Genomic DNA, 17,441 nt, shown 5'->3' with positions numbered 1-17,441 from the left:
AACCCCATACCTGGCAGCAGTCTCTCCCTACTACTAGCTCCGCCTGATCCTTGGATTCACCTGTTCCGGGTATTTAATATAAATGGACTCCTACAATAGGGAGACTTTGGTAAATAGTTTCTCTCACTCAATGTAATGTTTCCAAACTCATCTGTGTTCTAGTGCAAATCAGTACTTCCTCTCCTATTGTGTCAGAATACTATTGATTGTGTGGATATTTTGAATATACATAAACAAAACCAAATTTTGTTTATCTGTTCAACAGTGAATCACATTTGAATGATGTCCATTTTTTGGCAATTATGAATAATGCCGCTGTGAACATTTGTGTATAGGTCTTTGTGTGAACGTGTTCTCAATTCTCTTGGGCATACATGTAGGAGCAGAATTGCCAGGTTCTGCGGTAACTCTATCTTTTACAATCTGAGGAACTGCCAAGCCGTTTTTCAAAGTGGATGTGCCATTTTCATATCCCACAAGCCATGTATAAGGGGTTTAATTTCTTCATATCCTCTCCAACACTTGTTAGTGTCTGCCTTTTTTATTTTAGTCATCCCACTGTGTGGGATGGGGCATATCTCATTGATATTTTGATTTGCATTGCCCTAGTGAGTAATGATGTTGAGACTCTTTTTTATAGTCATTTCCTTTCTCTCAATATATCTGTCTGCTTAGCTTTTTAATACATACATTCTTCTCTGGATTTTAAAAGAGTTGATACAATTAACTCATTCCCTTTTAGCCTCATTTTGTTTTTTTAAATCTCTGGCTACCTATTTTCAGCCAATGCGCTCTAAAGAGTTAGCTGTATTTGTCTGGCTTTATTTCCTTATCTCATACTCACCCCTCTGCATGCTGCCATCTGCACAACTCCAGAATACAAGGAGATTGGTGTACCCGTGGGACAGGAGGGGCTGTCCTGCTTCTCACTCCCCAACCTCCTTTGCAATCTGGCTTCTAGGATCCGTGCAGGGATGCAGAAAATGCATTCCGTGTAAGGCACAGCTTCTCAGGTATAGCCGAAACCAAATGGAGGAATCTAGGTTTTCTCAGGCAAAGGGGAATTTCACACCCTTGCCCTCTGAAGTTTTCGCCCGCTGCATCGAGTGAGTCTGTGCTTATACTTACAAATACGGCCCTTTCCCTCCCGTGACCCCATCACCAGACAGGGGGCCTGGCGGGCTCCCTCCGCTCTGCGGAGACACCGTGAGCCTTCCCAGCAGGCATGCTAGTGTCAGCCAGACCAACAGGAAGAAAGAAAGTCAATATCGAGGGCAACTGGCAGATTGTTAAAGCTGGGCCTCGTGTGGAAGAAAGATAATGGTCTGGTGATTTCACATGTAAACATTTTTAAGATGCCAATAGCCAGCAGGCAGCCTTTCACATCAGATATCTGTGAAGAGCATCAGCCCTGGGGAAGGCAGGGAGACAGGAAACTCTTACCCTGGACGGAAAATATAGTAACTTGTATTGAAGAGAAGAGCAACTCATTTTCCAAGTGCCAGATTGTGCCTTCCTGATTTACGGCAAGACTTTTGAGGCTGACTACTCAAATCTAAAGTTGCTGCAGCTGCCTCCCATGCTTGTGGCAAATGATGAAGTGGAAGACAGCGTAGGAGAGTAAATAGAGCTCGAGGGGGCCGGCTCCGGCCAGGGGCTCGGTCCCCTGTTAGAGCAGATATCAGGACTGACACTGTGGGAGAGCGAGGATCATCTTTATGGGGGATAATAAGATGGCAAACATTTAGATCGTTAAGCTGTCCCCAGTGGGAAGCTTGCTGCACTGTAGGAGGTGAACTCACATTTTTCAATTACCACGCCCCCTACACACACCACACAGCACACTACACACCTACACATGCCACACACATGGATACACACATACTACATGCACACAGGTGTGTGCCCACATATAAACCACATGCATAGATACACACACTATATGGACATATATACACAACACGTACCACCCACTTATACAAACACCGCACAACCTGCACACATACATATATATATATACCACACATATATGCAACCATAAACATATCACATATACCACATATATATGTGTATATGTACATCATCTATATATCAAATATACCACATGCATATACATACATATAGGCCACACACCTATGCAACCATATACATAAATATATATCACATATACCACACATACATACATACATATAATCCACACACATGCAACTGTATACATATGTATATATCACATATACATATGCATATATCACATATACCACATACATATACATACATATACACTATACATATATACACATATATACCCCACATAGCACATACATACACACTGCATACACATGCACACATATATATATATGCCATACACATATACACCACTATACATATATGCACCACCTACACCACACACATAAACACATGCATGCGTACAGGCATACACAGACACCACACACACATGCACACATGTGCACACACACCCCATATGCACATATACCACGTACATACCACACATACACACACACACACACCCCATGCACATACACCCCATACACCTCCCATACACATACACCTACTTTAAGGAGAACTAGTTCACAGCACCCCTGGGGACTCTAGTAACAGCCCCTGCACCACTGAGCTCCCGGAGCGGGGAGATGAGCCAGCTAACTCCAGCTGCTCAGAAGCAGGGAGCTCTAAACCTCAATGCTGGTGCGACAGACTTCAGAGCGGGAACGTTCCACTGCTTTGTCACAGGTTCCCTGGCTCACAGGGGGTTCATGATGAGTGGCTGTAGTTGGGACATTTCTCAGGACATATTCGTGCCCCACCAGGCAGGAAACAGCAGAGAGCCTCCTCACCAACTGTGCTTTTGACTACCTCGACATGGTACCCGTTTCTCTTATTGGGGCACACGGCCTCCCTCGTGAAATCATTTCTTGGAAATGATTCCCAAGTCTCCAGACTGTCAGAGGCATGGTGGAGGCCAAGGCCAGAGTTGCCCAAAGGCCAGTCTGGGTTGAGGACCACGTTAAGAAGTGGAAACCATGTGTATTTATGGGGATGGGGGTTGGGGAGCCACATGGATTTCGGGGGCAGATGGGCCCCTGGGGGAGGAGAGCAGAAGGAAGCTATGTCACATCGGGGCTTGCGCGGCTGTTTTGGCTAAAACACTGACTAGAGAAGCCGGGCACTGGGAGGGGGCATAGTCTGTGGCAGGAGGCCTCGCTTGGTCCCATGAACCCTGGCCTGCCTCGTATTCATGAAAGCAAGCCCTGCTGCTAGGCTGGGGCTGGAACTGAGTAGGATAATCCTGAGTGACTCACAGGAGTGACCCCTTGGGCCCAAGGGCATCCCCTGTTCCTGTAAGCACCAGTGCGGCCCACAGGGCTCTAGTTCTGAGCAAGTCCGAGAGGCTGGGCTTAGCTGATGCTAACGAGATCTGAGGTTCAGCAGCAATTATCCTCCAGTGACTCGGTCACCCAGGCCGTGGATCTTCACTTTCCCATTTTTATGAATGCAGCTCTGGGCATTCTAGAGACTCAGGCTGCCTAGGTGATATCTGCCTCCTTCCTGTTCCCCACCACGGTGTATTTTCATCAGATATCTCAGTGCAAGCATGTTGAGAGAGGAAGGTGAGAAGCACCCGTAACCTGCCAACCGTTTTGCAGAAGAGCATTCCCAGGTATGGGCAAGTCAGAAGAACCCACAAACCCACGAGAAAGGAGAAGTTCCTGGAGCAAATCAGAGGGTCCAAGTGTGCAAATGAGGCTCCCCTCCCGACCTGAGCAGAAAATTTTCAGTCTTCCAATTTAAGAAACCTTGTAAACCATTAACCCTCCTCTATAAGAAAAGTAGAAACAACAGAAGCTACTGATGAAGCAAAAATGCTTTACTCGGCAGGGGACCAGAGGGTTTGGAAAATGTTATTAAAAAACAGAACGTCCACAATGGTGAGAACAATGGGAACCATGTCGAGAGAGGAAATTGAAAATGTCCGGGTTGTTTAGGGCCTTGATTTACCTGTTGAAAATGAAAGAGTGTTTCACATTCTGAACCATGTGCCGGCAGTGACAAGTTCACTACTTAATCAGAAAAATCCAGCAAATTAATAGGTAATTCTGATGGAATAACGAAACCCCTCTTGGGTGGAACGCTAATTATCACCCTGCTGTAGGGAGAGGTGACAACGTGGATTTGTCCAGGAAGAAGGAGAGAGAGTGCTATTTTCAGGGTCAGTGCATTTCTCTTTTCTTTTCTTCTTTTTTTCAGAAGTGAGCAACATAGGAGAGAAAAATGATTTTGCCCTGTGAGCAATGAGCTGATAAGCTTTGTGAGGTGGAGATCCTATTCCTTATAGGACAGGATTAATGTGTGACCAGCTCTTTTGCTGGCAAAGGGAAGTAGCCCTCTGCTATTGTTGTTAAGGGGGGGGAGGTGATTTGGGTCCATATTATTTATGAAAGTGTCTTTAATGCCCTGAAGGGCTGTTTGCCCTGTCCTACTTCCTCCTTAGCCAAGTCGTGGGGACCTGCATTGGGACCTGTTTCATATTTCAGTTCACCTAGCACACACGATGGGATGTGTCAGTCCCCCTGCCTGTCCTCCGGCACGACAGCTGCAGGTCCAGAGACCCGGATCCCTGGGCTGTACCCTGGCTTCACTGGGCAGACTCTAGGCCTCTGTCTTACCAATTCTGAGCTCCTTTGTGTTCTCTGTGTATGTTCTCTTGGCTTGGAGTATCTTCCTCCTTCTCTTAGATGACTCCCACTTACACTTCGGGCCCTCAACAGGGGCGTCCTCTCCAGGAAGCCTCCTCTGAATTCTGCCATCACAGATGCTCCCAAAGCATCCTGTGTTTTTCTTTATCACAGCCCTGATTGTTCTGGATAGTACCTCTCTATTTCCTTCTTTCCTACCCAGGACCTCCAGCATAGCAGAGGCAGTAGTGACGGGTTTTACTTTGTGAACTAGGATCCAACAGAGGGATTGACCTGATAAGAACTTGCTGGAGATGGGAGATGACCTGCTCTTGATGGCAGATGGGGGAGGGGGATGCCTCAGGCTGAAATTTCTGTTCGTTATGAAGGTTCAGAAACCGTTCTTCCAGGTGGGGAGGAATGGGTCCTCCAAGGGGATCTTGGAAGTCAAGGAAAGAATGGACAGCACAGGATGGGAATGAGAACATTCTTGGGAAATACCCCACCTCCTGCTTCCTACAGAAATGCAGGGATGGTGCCATTGATGAGATCTTACTATTACTCACCCTATCACAGGGGACCATTCACTTGGCTAAAGAATGTGGAAGAGAAAAAGCTATGTTGCCAAGGCATGTTCTGTGATTCCCACAGACCATCTCCTGAGACTGGTTTCAAGGAGCACACTGTGAGCCATTAATATATTACTTTCCTTTTAAACTCCCCAGATAAGACACCAGGTGGTAAGACTGAGGCACCTTTGATCTCAACAGCCTTCAGGTCCTCCTTTCTTCCCTCCCTCGTTCCCTCTCTTCTCTCCCCCCACCCTTTCCCCCTCCTTCTAGCGTTTTCTAAGGGTGACATATGAATCATAATAGAGCAGGCCACGAACACTGTATTTGCATGTGGCTGGCGGTTGGCTTGCAGACAGCCCCAGTCTACACATGCTGAGAGGGCCAGTCGCGGCCGGTAGGGACACTGCGCCCCTGACAAATGGGTATTCCACCATCTGTGGGAGATAAATCAGTCTCCTCCATCCAGGGACATCCAAAGTAGAAGATTTCACACTAGACCTGAGAGTCTTAAGGAAAGGAATTGTGACTTACTCCTCTTAGCCCCCACAACATACCACTCGCAGTCGGTCCTTGACAACGCTTGTTGCATAAATGGACACAGTTCAGTATTAGTCCAGGACAGGGTTTGAAATCACATGCTAATTACAGATGACAGAGAGGACTCTGGGAGCCCCTCTACCTCAGGAGCCAGGAACAAAGCCAAGAGTACCACAGGGTGTATGCACCCGTGAACGGGCAGATGGTAAACACACATCTTCAAGTGAGAAAATCCAAGTTGCCATGAACACAAGGTCTCACCGGACGTGGGTGGGTGTGTCCGTCTACGTTATCTGACCTCTGGACCAGGAGCCTCAGGATGAATGGCCACCCTTCCAGCCGGAGATATTTTCTCGCCTTTGAAGTCTTCTGATCCATAGTAAAAACACAAACGGACTGCAGAGTTTCCCTTTTCTTTCCTAAGCCCAAATGAAGTGCCTTCCATGTCGTTGGCACTTACTCAAGACACATTTGAATGAATGATTTGGATGTGCAGGCAAGCTGGCAGGGACATCTGTCACAGCGCCGATGGCCAGCGTGGATTTGGCTGGACCAGCTGGCTGGGCGGGGTTCCTCGTCTTCCCTCCCGGCTCCTCCCGGAGCTGGAGGAGCCGGCTACCTTCTAAGATACAGCAAAGCTTTTCTTCCGTGTAAAGAGATGTCAGAAGACATGTCTCAGGGTGCTTCCTTCCCCGTTTCTTGTTAGGCCTTAATTTCCGTCTGCATCAATCTCCTTATGTGAACAGAAGCCCCCCTACCCCCACCCCAATCCCTTGTGGGGTCGTGGGAGGCCTTCGGTTCCCAGTTTCCTCCTGTGGCCGCTTTCTCATCTCCAGTCCCCGAGTTGCTGCTGTTTGAGGCTTCCGCACTGGCGGCCCATTTTTCTGATGGCAGATTTTTGGTGGGGCTGCCAGCCTCATAAAACAAGGTAATGGTCCTGAGGAAGCAATCACTTTAGCTGTCGTTTCACTGCAGGGTCCAAATTGCCCCGAAAGGACCCGGAGGAACAAAAGGGAAACAACAGTAGCTACCCCCCCCCCCCCCCCCCAGCCTGGGGACGGGAGGGAAGGTGACAGCGAACGTTAGGAGCGCTCCGAGAGGTCCTGGGCCTGCACAGGACACCAGGGAACCCGCAGGCTCTGTGGCCGGTGGACTCTTCAGCCTCCCGGCATCGAAAACCTAACTCAGGAAAGAACTTGATCCCACTGTACAGTTTTGCAGTTTTCCTGAAGGTCAATATTGCACGTGGAATGCCTAATGGGGAAGTGCTATCAAAATGGCAGCTAATTACAGGTTAGTGGATAAAACAACACTCTTCTCTGGAGAGCTTGTGCACATAGGCTGAAGGATAAAACAGGGCTGAATGGTATTTGATTTCTTTGTGTTTATCCAAGTCACTGGCCCAGGCAGGAAGGTAATATATGAAAAGGGACATTTTTGAAATAGTTGTTTTTGAATTATGCCCATGAAATATACACTCTGCTGTGGGGGACATGTGGGAAAGCTACACTCTGACCGCATGACTAATTTTTAAAGCCTTGCATAGAGAGAATGCCCCCCCAAGAACACAGCTGGGTTATTCCTTCGTGGACTGAATGTGTCAATTATGAATTGAACTAAAATGAAATTTTCTTCCATTATGGCAAAGGGAATCGAGGAGTGGACACTGCGTCTAGGGTATTACATAGTAGTTCATACACCAAGTACTATTATTTTATTAACTTTAAGAACATGTTTTACATAAAAACAGGCAACATCAAAAAAGCTCAGTTGATAAATAAACATAATATATCACAGATGATTTCATTCCACATTAACCTACATTTATTAGCTTAAACTGAGAGATTAGGGGAAAAAATTGGATCTCATTCCAGCTTTAATCGTGGATACAAATTGTTTGAAAGTTACTTCATTAAGATTCTGAAAATCAAAGATTAACCTATGCCATCTGATCCATGCAGCCATTGATAAATTCAGTATTTTCAAAGGAAACATTGATTTTTTTTCCCTCGCACCAAATTGAAACCTTTCAGAAACTTGTTTAAACGCATCAAGTACCTAGCCCATCTTTTTAGTATGCATGAGCAAAATACTATTTAATTTCACACTCAACTAATCCTTTAATAATTTTCTTTCAGCCAGAATGAAAAAGGCTATTATTAATTTCCTAATAAAATAAAAAAAATAGTTATCAAGGATATGACTCTAACCTTGGACCAGTTTCAATTTCTTTTTATTTTTTCTGAGCATACATCGAAGATTAATGTCAATGGCAAGTGAGAAATTGTCCCTAGAGAAATATTTAAGGTCTTTTTCTTACCACATTCGATTGGACTGGAATGAATTGACATTATAGCATCTTTATCATCACTTTTAAAATCCTACTTTCTCTTAATACCGACGGTGAAGGCTTTTAGAACTATTATTTACTTTAAATTAATAAAGTATATCACAGACAAAAATATACAATTTTACATTTAAGCAACATTAAGGGTCTCATTTCGGTTGACCAAAAGAGAAAGTTGAGGCAATTTACAGGTATAGTTTAATTATAGAGATCACTCTTCCTTTAGGGAAAAAGAAGGAATCTAGGTTTCTCACTTGTCTCCAAGGGCAAGATACTGCAAACCTCATGATCAAAACACCTGCCAGTTAAAAGCTCGATCACTGAAAAATGATCACGGCAGCTTCAGTGTTGACGCCCATCAACAATAACATCAAAACCGAAGGGGGGAGAAAAGCCCACCCTAACCAGAGGCATTCTAAGCCTCTACATTGAATTTCCTGTTTCCCACCAGTTTATGACCCTTAATGTTACTGGATGGATGGTTGCATATTTGAGATGATTAAAAAATAAAAGACGGGGTTAAAAGCACCTCCTCCTCAGTATGTAATTACACACAAATTAAAGATTCCTTCTGACAGTCCTAGGAACCCCATTTGTTACTGTTTTATGTATAAGCACCATTGAGCCAATTTTAAAGCACATTTGGAGTAATCAAATGTTTAGTGTCTTCAAGTTTTCTTGATTTATTTGCCTTTAAACAAACAAAAGAAAACATGTAAAGTGTGATAATTTATGCTCTTTTCACATCTGAATTGACAAAAATGTTAGTTTTGGAAGTGCTTTTAATCACCATTTTTCCTAACAGACATGAATGGCTTCCTGAAACCTGATGATTAAATAAAGAAATCCGTATCTCCATAAGAAGTGTTTATCTGACCCTCTATCACCACATGCAAAGTAAGGGTCAGTCTGAGAGGATTTTTCCCAAACTCCTAATGGAAATGGCAGACAACACGCAGGAAAGGCTAACCTTTGAAATGACCAACTTCAAGTTTCTTAAAGATCTTTGGACAAAAAAAAAAAAAAAAGAAAGAAAAAAAAGAAAAGATCATGTAGCAGTTTAAAAAATTAACAATTTACAAATTATAGAAAAGATATGCTATCTACAGTATATGCCAGGTGACTCACTCATGTTTTTTTTTCAAACCCACATCCAAATGAATCATTACACTGCAACTACCACCTTGGATCTTGGTGCTTTCCACAGTTCCGCAATTATAGTGAAGAAGGGGACACACCAAATTTGTTGTGCTGCTGCCCTTTTCTAGGGAGAATTGGGCAGAAAAGAGAAGGAAGTGAATCTTCACACTCTTTGGTACAGGCCCTATATAGCAAACTTCAGCCCGGGGCACCTTTTTATGGTCAAATTAAAAACCTTTGAAAACAGAAGTTTATCATGGAAATGCTGACAGGTCCTTACCCTGAGAAGGGCTGGCAGGCAACACAATAACATTAGGAAAGCTGTCCCTCAAGCACAATCGCACTTCAGCGCAGGGAACAGAGCTGTCTAATGGGTACCGTTGGCCAGCAAACAATGGTGATTTAATGTGCACGAGCCTTGGTCCTACGGTAGCTCCATGACCCTCTAAGCTAAACCAATTTTTCTTCTCTTCTTTCTTTTTTTTTTTTTTTTCCAACTGAAATATGCCTCAAAGGGTAAAGGATTGCAATTTTAGCCTTCATTCATGGATATATTGCTTTCTTTCAACAATATCTGACGGGCCTGTTAACCACCACCCACGGGGGTGCTGAGCGTTGCAGGAGGGGCTCACTGAATACAAAACACCAAGTGTTTTCAGCAGTTTATTTGTATTTTGTTTTCTCTGCTTATTTTTATATGCACCACGTGTAAGTTAGATGAGGGCTACGGTAAAAACATTTTCAGTGACTGAAACCTTAGTTTTCCTTCTAATGATGTGGAACAAATCACATATTCATCGATTATGATGAAGAAAATGATTTCTGCTACAATGTCGAGAAAAAAGAACAGTTCTCATCTACAGAGATGATTTACACGATGCAAGTCATGAAGGAGTTCTTCTTTAGTAAGTCTACTATCCAACTGAAATGATGAATCTAAAAATTCCCTTGAAAATACCATCTGGTTGGTCATGTATCAATAAAGGAAAGACAGTCCCCATCACCAGGCCACCACCATAAGAGCTATATTAAATACTTAGAAAAAAAATATGGAAACACTGTGGCAATGATGAAATCGATAGTTACAGAGATACACTGCCATAATGGTACATAATTTATTCTATGATAAAGTGAAATAAAAAATAAGATCAATTTGGTTATAGAAATTCCTTAAAGAACACCACCACTTAATTATTTCAAACTTGAACTATCCCAAGAATGTTGTGAAAAAAATTAGAAAGCACTGGCTAAAAAGCAGAGCAGTCTGGATACACCAATGTAATCAGCATGCCTTGTGCTTGTCTGTTAACCCTCTGAGTACATCTCTGACATTCAGAATCTCAATAGCTTCATGCTAAAGATTGCATTCCATCTGATTACTCAATATTTCTACTTGACAGGTCACATTCCACTGTTTATTCAGCACAGATCACTCAAATTCTACAGCGATACGATACGCTGGGATCCCCATGCTGAATGTCCCTCTGCGGTGTGCTGGGAAACACTCCCCAGCTTTACAGGGTCCGCGGTCCCCCTAGACTCAGATGGAAAAAGGCCTGAGCCGTGCACTAGAAGTTCGGTACATAGATGCTGTAGCAATGTACGTAATGCCCACAGGAAAGACAGTAATTCGGCGAAAAGAAAGGAAAGTGACAAGCTACTGGCAGGTAGGTCTCTGCCCATTGCATTCTTTGTAGTCACACATTTAAAGTTGAGGCCAAGTGACAGAGCCACTCCTTAGTCTTAGAACAGTGCTTTGCTTCGTAGTTCTGGAGAAAGCAGTAATTTCTGACTGGTTCAAGGTGTTTTACCAACATGAAATCTACCTACACACCAACCCCCTTCTTGGTGTTCTGCCCTCCCCCTCCCGCCAAAAAACCCAGCTGATTTGTGCTACTTCATGTTATGTGCTACCATTACAGAACTCTCTGAAATGAGGAAACCTCTCAATAAATGATCTACTGTTTACATGTCAGGACAACACAGACCAAAAGGACAAACCAAAATGTGGAAGAGCAAAAAAAAAAAAAAAAAAACCACACACACAAAAAACAAAAAACCAGGGAAACTCTGTCGCAAAAGCCATGAGATGTTGCGATTTTTAAAATGTATATTGATAGAGACCAAAGTTTATGAGTTGAAGAGTGAAAAAAGGTGATTAAAGACCAACATGTATTCAAAAATAAAGACCTGACTATACAAATTTGAAGACTGTCAGATACCTAAGTATATTTAAAACAGAGACAGTGAGCTCTGTTCGGCTGTCCAGATGCAAATTTCATGAGACATCACTCACTGGTTGTCTCCTGGGTCAGAGAACTGGGCAAACCTTAGCAGGACATTTGAGTCGGACCTTGCCTCCAAGGCGTCATGACCAGCCTCTTCTCTAAGCCCAGCAGGACACACTGGAGGCGACAGGCCCTCTTTCTGAAATGGGACACATTCCAGAAGAAATTCACTGGGGATTCAGGACTAGGCAGGAAAGTTTGGTAACAGGAGTGAAAACACGGGCCTCAGACAGGACTTGGCCCAAAGGGAGAAAAACAACATGTCTCTCTGGACAGCTAAAGGCAGTCGTATCAAAAGGTCATCTTAGGGAACAGAAGTTTTATTCTCAGGGGCATCTTCTAGGTCTTCCATCCTGTTCTTCCTGGGAGGTTGTACATAAGTAATCTAAAGGTGCACATGTAATTCTCTTACCAATGGTTTATTTCCTTAAAACCCATTTTTAGAACATTCTGGAGTGTGCCTTCCCTTGCGCTTTCTCCTCAGCCACCTTGCAAAGCACTTGCCTCTAGTTCCCTGTGCCCCAGCACCCCTCTGTACTCTATATGGATTTCACGCTGAAGACTGCAGTGCGCAAAATGCAGGTGAGAAAAGGAACAGGATCTTGTTTCCTCTTTCTGTTTGAAATCCCAGCCCTATAGAGCACCTGGCAATTTATTGCTCTTTTCCCCCAGTTGTTGTTGTTGTTGTTGTTGTTTTCTATAGATGTCTCATACTGAGCAGGCAGACCCTCACTCACCACGCACAAGACAAAGTATGGTGACTTCCGAGGGTCTGCGCTGTCACTAGCAGCAACTGATGTGGAAGCAGCATTTCTGGGGCGTCGTCAGCCCGTCTTCATGTGGAGGCGATGTGGGGGAGGGGGCGCCAGCTCTTTCCTGGGTCAGGCTGTCGGCCACAGACCCAGTCGCCTCCACTCGGGATGCAGGACTCGCGGCCGCGGACAGTCATACCTCTAGTGAAAAAAGTCCCTTTCAAAATGGGATTGTGAAGAAGAAAGAGAGGTCTTATGTCTAAGTTATAAGCCTGCTAGATTCTAAACCCACAAAAAAACGACAAGCAAGCTATCGTTCTAGATGTCCTTCTTGTCTGGACATCTCAGCATCTAAGAACATCCTTGATCTGCAGCAAAATCAAGAAGCGTGTGCGTATACATCCAAAGGCCTGAAAAATTCCCCAGGGGTTCTCCATAAAATCCTATGCACTCAGAGGGTTAACGTGCGATATTACAATACTGCAGATCCTAGTTTGACTGACGAACACATTCATTGCTTCTATGTTTAAAAAAGTTGCAAGTTAGCCTTAACCCTTTGAGGACCCTATTAGCAGCAAGTTGCCATCTTCGCAAACACCATGTGGTCATCTCCTTCAGCAAAGAGAAATCACTACAAAGATACCAGAAAACACACTTTCTGTTCTGCCATTCAAGCACTGAGTGCTAGATAGATCAGATGAAACTGTTTCACATAAATTTGGAAAACAACCTCAGAGTCTCAAAGGGTTAAGCTAGGACTTCGAGTAAAAGGGTCTTATTAAAAGGGCGAGTTTGGGGAGCGAACAGTCTCAGATGAGCTCGGGGAGTAGTCTTCTGATTCCGAGTTGAGTTCAGACGGAGCTGGCTGGGCCTTGTACCGGCTCCTCACATCCTGGTTGCGTCTTCGTCGGAAAACCTGCCTCTCCTTATCAAGAGCGGTGGTCTAGCAGGGGCATAAAATGAGAAAGAGGACAATTAGGCTGAAGGAAAGGGCGAAAGGAACACTTTCGGGAACTTTCTGAGGTCTGAAACATAGGCTGGCCAACTGAACTGCCCATTTCTGGCTGACTTGTGTTGACAACAGTCACCACAGTGGCGGAGCTCTCTGCTCCCTCCCAGGGCAGCTCTTAGGAGCCCCTGGTCATGACCTCAGGAGACACAGGCAGGATGGATGATGTGATGGGTTCAACCTCTCCCCAGCCCTCCCCGGCCTTCCCCAAGCTCCACATCTATTCCCCTTGGTCGCTCCCAGGCGAGCCAGAGAGCCCCCGGTGAAGGGAGCCCCAGGCCTGTGTGTCTGACACGTGAGGACACCAGGCGTGCCTCATTCATCAACATCCAGCTCCAGGCGGCTGTACAATCAAGATGAGAGGTGATGAAGTCGTCAGACATGGAAACAGAGCCACAGGCTCATCCCGTTCTTTTAGCACCTCCTCATTCGAAATGATCTTATGATCTGTTGATGAGGGAGGGTGACCACATCTCTGGGAAGGCCTGCTGTAACTTGAATGGAACCAGTGCCCTGAAATTGGAGACTGCTTTGACTGCAAGTAAACCAAACAGAAAGCCTCCCTGGATTTAACTTTACAAAGTTCATTTTCATTGTAGTATGTGGTAATTTATGAAACAGAGATTCAATTATGTGGGTATTCCAACTCCGGGGTCTCTCTGCCTCTTTTCCTGATGAAACCTCAGATCATCTCCAGGATGTGCTACCCAGCCGTGGCTCTGGAAGTTATTATGACATCAGAATTGGGAACGGCATGACTTCATTACAGATTTAATGGGTGTGGGGAGGAACGGGGTCATTACGGAGAAACCTTACACAGAGCGAAGAGTAGGTACAAAGCCTGAAGAAAAATATAGAACACATATAAAAGTTGAAGGCGTCCTTGTTTGAAAGTCTCTCTTTAAAAGGATGTAGCCTGGAGGTTATTCTGCTTTTAAGAGATTACTTTTCCTCTGTAGGGATATATACCACCATTTTTCCTCTTGAAAATTTACTGTTAGCTTCTTCAAAGAACAGAGATAAATTTATAGCCAGCCTGGTTCTGAGAACAAAGTGAAAACCAAGCCCCTCATACAATTGCAGTATAGCATTAGAGCAATCTTAGATCTAAAATAGGGCAATCAAAGTTCCAAAATGAAGTAATAAAGAGAAAAAGAGTGCCAGAGTATAGGACCAGTACAGTAAATGGCTTTGTTAGGGTGAACTGCTCTGCTTTAAAAACTATCCACAGACTGAAGAACAGTGTTACAAATCAACGAGGAAGATAAACTTTAATAATTTACTTCTCGTTTCACTAGATTGTTAATACAATGATTCAATAACTGGCTTGTGGAAATGTCTACCTTTGATTCTTCTATTTGCAGAATTTTGTTAAGGACACACACACACACACACACACACACACACACACACACATATTTCCTGGTCTTCTACCCTCTGATTTTATGGTATTTTCAGCATCATAAACCCAAATTCCTAACTTTATTTAAAACATTGTAAAGTTACGACACATGGTATTTTGCTTTCAAAGCAAACTGAAAATGTTCTGTGCGCGTAGAGCTGGATGTTTGTAAAAAAACAGACGTCTATTTAGTCTGACTTACATAAAAACCATTCTGTAGTTAATCCAAGAGTAATATAATCTCTCCTCTTGGTCATAAAAAATATTTCTATTTCTACCTTCTTGAGAAAAAAAAAGTCATTGGCATTGGACAAAATACTAAGTAGTGGACTGAGGCTTTCTGGTGTGGGGAAAACAAAGCACACCCGGACTGTCGTCAGGAATTGTGACTCTGCTCCGTCCATCACTGGCTATGGGAACTATTTACTTGGTTCTCAGTTAAATAAGGATCAGGAATAATCCCTTCCCATTGTCCTCGAGTTGCTGTAGGTAAACATGTATGTGCCAATGCTTTTCAAATGGCTGAGATGCTCAGAAATGGAAGGCCTTGGTTGTTGTTTGTTTTTTGGTTTTTTCCCCCTTCATAGTTGGATGTAAGAGACAGTTTTAAAATTAAATAACTGCAGGTCAGAGGAAAACAAAGCTCACATCAGAACTTCGCACACCCTCCCTCCCCCTTCCTCTCCTTGGCACTTTATCCAGGTTTACTGCGTCTCCTCATAACCTACGCGATCCCTTCAAGGCATGCTCTTGGCTACAGCCACTGAAATGGGCCGTTTCCCCATAAATTCCGCAAGACAGCTAATGCGGGGGCTGGTAGCACTCAATGCTGAGTCCATGCTTGGATGGTTCCATTCCCCTGCTTTTTACTTCTGTTTCTCCAGATCCTCCTAAGGGCAACCACATTCTCTCCCTGACTCGTGCTTCTTCTTGAACAACACGTGCCCTGACCCCTTGGACCAGTCAGTTCTCACCACTCCTGGCACTTCCTCTAGTTAGCAGCTTTCTAAATGTTTGCCGCCTCAGTGGGTGAACCGTGGTGTTCCAATCTCCCTCGCTTTCAGTTGTGCCACTAAACAGTAATTTCAGAGCAGTTATTTTTGGAAATAGATCATGTCATGATCCTATGTCATGGAATATAAGGGTGTGAAGGTTGTTTCAGTTGGATTTATAGACTCTTAGAATTGTAAAAAAATTTATCAAGTATTCTTTGTCCAATGCTCTGTCTTTATAAACAGGGAGACTGAGGCCCAGGCATGTGGAGACACTTGCCTGAATAGCACTGCTCACCAGGAAGAGAACTCAGTTCTCCTCCTGCAGAAGGCCTGAGAATTTTTTCCCCATTTACTCTGACGTCTACTGAAACAATAAAATGAAGCTACCACATGCCAGTAGCTCACTCCTTTGTTCCAACCAGAGTGAGCTGGGGAGAAGACACTGGCCACAGGCAGCATCAAATGCCCAAAGACTAGGGCTTTCCCATGCCGATGGCCCGAGAACCCCTCTCTTTCAGGAAGAGCAAGCCAGGGTCCACTACATGTATAATCCCATTCTGGGTCTGCTAACTCCAAGGGAGGCCTAAGTCTGATGACAGTTTCCTACCCACCCATGTCCTCCTAATATTCTCAAAGGCTACACAACTAATGACTGAGATCCCAACCAACTTGCTTTCAAAGAGGCTCCAGAGGGGGTCCCTGTCTATAGGCCTCTCTTCCCTGGGTTCCTGCTCACTCTGCTTCCAGTTCCATGACTGTGGGTCATTTTAAGAACATCTTCTTTCTCTGTGCTCCACGAAACCCAGTTTTGCTACCCCTGTGCACCCTGCCTACACCACAACTGCCCCCAATTCACTGTCTTCTCTGCCACACTGTAGACTCTTTGAGGGGCAGGATCAAGTCTTAGGCATCCCCTCTGTGTTCTCCATATTTCACAGCACACAACAAATACTCTGCAAACATGGCAGCTTTTGAAATATGGGGAAGTACCACAGAGGTCACATTATTGTGACCTCTTGAGCACCCAACCCCCAGTTCATCCTGACAGGTCCATTATCCCCAGGTCCAATTTATTTACAATTCCTCGTAAAGCCCAACTCCTTGTCCTAACATTCACTATGTGCTCACAGGAAGAACTTCCAGTGTCTCGTTCTTGTAATTACTCAAAATGACCTGCAGACTTATCCTCCATTAGTGGACACTTGGTATTCTTACATGGTACCCATCCACTCCGGTTACAGTTAACCATACCTCACTTTCCCTTTGGACATGCCCCATTCCTGTACTGTGTGGTTCCAATGAAGATGACCATAGTCTCATCTTTGAGAGTGAGGCAAGGATGGGATGGGCTTATGATAGAAGCAAGCGTGAGCTTACTGCATTCCCCAATACCCACGACTGGTTCAGGATGGGCATCAAACCCAGTTAATAGGATACAAGGAGATTTTCACCAGGACCTCACTTTTACAATGAATCCCCATTTTTGAAGGATAGTAGGCTTGGCATTGCTTCCCACATCCTTGTAACATGTGAAGCTCCAGACTAAAGCCAACATTGGGAAGCAGAGTGGAGTGATGGAAAAAAACCAGGCCCTGACTTAGTGCTGAATCCATCCGTCACTGAAGCCAGACCCACCTGGAGCCTTCCAGATTAGATGAAATAAATTTCTTTCTTGCCTAAGCCAGTTTGGTTTGGGTGTTTGTCA

The 17,441-nt window shown here is 44.4% G+C and overlaps 1 protein-coding gene across 4 annotated transcripts in view; it reads right to left on the bottom strand.

Annotated features, from left to right (window-relative positions):
* Positions 1 to 7,494: 7,494 nt before the first annotated feature.
* DCLK1 (doublecortin like kinase 1) overlaps positions 7,495 to 17,441 on the bottom strand; it is a 347,358-nt gene continuing 337,411 nt past the window's right edge. For all 4 annotated transcript variants that reach the window (XM_059144246.1, XM_059144247.1, XM_059144245.1 and 1 more), the window contains one exon: positions 7,495 to 13,273. In XM_059144246.1, the coding sequence (XP_059000229.1) occupies positions 13,109 to 13,273 (165 nt within the window). In that variant the 3' untranslated portion in view covers positions 7,495 to 13,108. The remainder of the gene's footprint in view (positions 13,274 to 17,441) is intronic.

This window comes from Mustela lutreola, chromosome 13, assembly GCF_030435805.1.
Source record: "Mustela lutreola isolate mMusLut2 chromosome 13, mMusLut2.pri, whole genome shotgun sequence".
NCBI classification, from domain to species: domain Eukaryota; kingdom Metazoa; phylum Chordata; class Mammalia; order Carnivora; family Mustelidae; genus Mustela; species Mustela lutreola.
This window is presented reverse-complemented; position numbering and strand designations above follow the sequence as displayed.